The sequence below is a fragment of the Fopius arisanus genome, unplaced genomic scaffold, assembly GCF_000806365.1.
Source record: "Fopius arisanus strain USDA-PBARC FA_bdor unplaced genomic scaffold, ASM80636v1 scaffold00043, whole genome shotgun sequence".
Classification (NCBI taxonomy): Eukaryota; Metazoa; Arthropoda; class Insecta; order Hymenoptera; family Braconidae; genus Fopius; species Fopius arisanus.
The window spans coordinates 837,808-842,037 of NW_011887782.1; the positions used below are offsets into that span (position 1 = coordinate 837,808).

The following is a 4,230-nucleotide window of genomic DNA, read 5'->3' on the forward strand; positions in this document are numbered from 1 at the left end:
TTTGCTGCCGAAATATTCAATTCAGAGTAATTTATTCAATGGAATTTTATGCGGAAGTTGATAGAGGGAAAAATGATTAATTGATATTTTTTAACAATGCATAATGCAGCAAGAAAAATATTCATATTTTTCGTTCAAAAATTCAAATTTTTGCGCGTTGACTGACGTAACGACACCCCCACTCTGACCCAAGCATCGTGGTCTCGCCCCTCCAACTACCTGCACAGTACAGTAGGACCCCTTCTTTTATAGTCATTGGCCTAATTGAGGTTGGGAGCTAGGTGAGCCGATTGAGCGCACTTTGCCCATGCCTGATATTGACGATGTTGCTCTTGCAGCTGAGCAATATCGGCAAGGAAGGTAACGATGAAACCGCGATGGCGAAGTACCTTGCCAAATGCGGTATCGCACGATCAAAACTCGAGTAATCGAAAAACCACAGGAAACCACAGCAGTCAGTCATGCGTGGATGTTTATAAACATCTTCTATGTTTATCAGTAATTTGAACCGAAAACCATGCCATGAGGCTTGTAAACTAATAGAAAAAATTATTTATATCGTACATGGTTTATTCAAACTGTTTATTTTATTTTTCGACATGGTTACTCACTTGAGCGCTTAAACATCCTTAATTCCCAGTTCAGAAACTGAGAGGGAATGCACACGGAGAGAAAAATACTGGAAAAAGTACGGAAAAAGTTCCGTAAAAATTCATGTGTAAAAGGTAAACGTGGGGCGAAATAAAATCGGAAAGAGTGCCGATCATTCGGAACATTTTAGCACTCGGTCGGTAAAAAGTCACCTTTAGCGGTAGAAAAATTACGGTACTCTGTTCCTTAAATTTTGCCGAATTCTTTCGCAATTTTTCGCCAAACGTTTTTTTTTTCAATAATAATAATTGAGGGAGAACCGACGTGCGGTGGCCGTGCGGTTAGAGCGTAGGGGGTTGACACATGAGATTCGTGGGTTCGATTCCCAGTCGGGGGAAGACCAGGGGTTTTTTGGAGATAGAATTCGCTCTAACTTGCACAGGTTTTCATCGTACGAGCGGTAGCCTCGAAAGAGACGACTGTACCTGGCCAAGGTTTTTTCCCATGAGGTTTTCCCTTCGGCTCTCGGCGTAATTGCGGTACAGGGGGAACTGGGGGTGAGAGATGTAAAAGCCCGAAAGGGTATACATGTGTGGACAAGTTTAGTTAGTTATATCTAAATTTAATCTAAGTGAGGGAGAGGATATTTAATTAATAAATGATTTGACAGGATCAAAACTTAAAAAATCACCTGTAATGTTTTTTTATTCTTCCGACAATAATAATTTGCCGCGTGACGCGATCCGAAGTTGGGCAATGATTCGCGATCGGGTATAGCCAACAGTCTAGGAATTTTTCAATTCGGTCACGTAAAAATTAGGGTACGTCATGTAAGATTGTAATGAAACTGGATCATTTTTACGTTACTCGGAATAATTTTTACCGGAACTGTGGTAAATTTTGCAAGTTCGTAAGAAATTACGTGACAGTCACGTAAATTTTCTAAAAATAATAAATAATAAAAAATAATAAAATAATTAAAAAAAAATAAATAAATAAATAAATGAAAAGCAAATAATAAAATTTACTGTCCATCTCTCATTTTTTCCCAAATTCTACAATGAAAAACACGGAAATGACACTCCAGGGCATGATTACGTGATTAGTCACGTAATTTTTCCTGTGTTTTTCTCCCCCATGTACTTGCCGACCTCAACTTCTTGATATTTTCCGTTACTTGACAAGGAATTACATTCATGTTCATTCCTTATTCTTGATTATTTCCAATAGTAATGCCACTATCCTTTCAAAGTGATTGGATATTAAATCGCTGAAATTTATTTATTTCTTTCTTCGAAGTACGAGTGCTATCCGGCTGGTTATTTTATATCTCGGACTTCAGCCAAGAGTAGTGGGTTAACCTGCTTTTTTGTCCTCTGTCACACGAAATATTGAACGCAAAATGCGTTGGAAGAGAAGAGACATTTGAAAAGCGGCTGATGAATTGCTGTCCGAAATTTTCCAAAAATTTTCGATAGTATGAAATTTGATGGATAGCCTCACATACTACGCTCCTATCAGATGAAATTTGACTTTGAAAAATACCCGAAGAAATGACCCTTGAAACCTGTTTTGTCAAAACTCTTGTTGATAGGAAATTTGATGAAATGACAGAAAATAAATTCTTGAGAAGTCTTAAATTATTCAGGGCTTCATTTTCACTTAATTTTCTGAAATGCAAAATAGGGTTAAGTTATGCTGTTCAAGCGTGTATCAAGTGTGTAAACCTCACACATGCGAAAAACAAAACTATCCTCTTTCGGACGTATCTTATTATTTTATTCTGTTTGTAGCCTATTCAGTGTCCAGCTTTCAGAAAACTATAGCACAATACGATTTTTCAGAAAATTCGACTAGTAGAAAAATCTCCTAGAATGGAGAAAAGTAGTTTCGAAACTTTCGTTTCGCTTATTTTGACAGCTAGCTTAAGATGCAGGTATTAAGTCAATAATATAGGTCTATAAATCACGTAAAAATATACGGGACGTGAGGATAAAATGGCCACCCCAAAAATATCTTGAGTGACTTTTTAATGGTTCAAAGAACCAAGGAAAACGACTGGATCAGTTCATAGAATTATTATTAAGAGGCAATGGTGGCAACATGAAGAACTTGAAAAATCGGTGGATTAAAAAAAAAGTTGTCTCATCGTTTCAATATATATCATGTTTTTTTCTGTCAACAGGCCATGGAAAGTCGCAGGACCTCCAAAAGTTATGTTCTGAACTGTGAACACAAGATGAAAAATAATTTTGACCCCTCGCCATAAAAATGATATGAGTCTCCCCCACGTGGAGGATGATCAGTTTTCTCCAAGGCTTGTGCATGAAAGGTATTGTTATTACCTCTTTGATTTCTGCAAGAGTTGTATTCCTATTGGTCTCAAAGGGTATGATAACACCATTTGGCATCAGACACGTCAACTCCACCACTTCAGTAGGTGTTTTGGCCCAAAAATCATAGGTATAAGCACCCGGTATGTGCACCATGATTGCTGACTAATCCTCTCGAATCACTTGTCAAGAGAGAAAGAAATCTCACGATGAACCATATCATCAATTAGTTAGATTTTTCAATATCACTGATAATCGCAAGAATAGCACAATTTGTAACACTCACATCTCAATTGTATTTGAGTACATCGTCTTTTCACATTGTTTATTGTCCCGCACGGGGGATACAAAATACTCCCCATCGTTTTTAACAATTAAGGGGAGAGAAAGAATTCAGAACGTCCACGAATCGAATATTTTCTCACAATTGTAAACGTTGAGGTTGATCGACGGCCATAATCATCACTGTTGACTTGGTTACATGTATAAGAATTTTATCACCAATAACAATTGGTATGGTCGATTGGCGTGATCGAGGAACACCTCTTCGAAAAGAATATTTTTTCTCTTTCTCTTATTCTTTTTCCTTCCATGTGTGACGAAAACAGTGAAGAAAACACGTCCCAAGTAGGAAATACAGCTAGTCTTCTTTATTACACTTTATGCACACGGAAAAAACAACCTGACATACACAGAAGGGAACGTCTCACACAATCATAAACCCAAAATCATCTCTACAAAGTGCACGTAATAACAACCACAGGTCAGCCATTATTTATTTCGTTTGGAAACTTTGGACTATATCGACTGCACGCAGGGCGGCAGCCGCAGTATCACTGCTTTGTCAGAGAAACTCGTCGCAAGGGGGACATGGTCATATAATTCAGAAATTATAGGGGAGATTGCTAACACCAATGGTGACGGTTAAACCGACAACTGTCGTAGCGGCGACTACGGTACTAAAAAAGAGGCCGTACCTGTAAGTCAAACAGATCGTGAGTCCGAAGTGCCGATAATTCCAAAAGGCTGTGATGATGTCCATAAACTAACTAAGGTATACGATATAATACGGACAGAGATTATAGGGGAAATTGCTAGGGCTGGTGACTGGTAGTTGGCAGCACATAATTGAAAATTCATTAGTTTTTTTATTTAGATCAATAGTAGGACCTTTGTACATCATTGTAATACAATTAAAAAATTTTGTAGACCCTTCATTATTTTTTAATTAATTAAACAAAATAATGATCGGAAGTTAGAACCCCACCCCACTAATTTTTATTTGTAGACCGAAATAATATTAACC

The 4,230-nt window shown here is 37.6% G+C and overlaps 1 protein-coding gene across 1 annotated transcript in view; it reads right to left on the reverse strand.

The window, feature by feature from the left end:
- The window catches only part of Pi3K92E (phosphatidylinositol 3-kinase 92E), a 114,927-nt gene extending 111,160 nt beyond the window's left edge, over positions 1 to 3,767 (reverse strand). The window contains exon 1 of the mRNA XM_011305586.1: positions 2,937 to 3,767. Coding sequence (XP_011303888.1) covers positions 2,937 to 3,080 — 144 coding nt within the window. The 5' untranslated portion in view covers positions 3,081 to 3,767. The remainder of the gene's footprint in view (positions 1 to 2,936) is intronic.
- Positions 3,768 to 4,230: the final 463 nt, after the last annotated feature.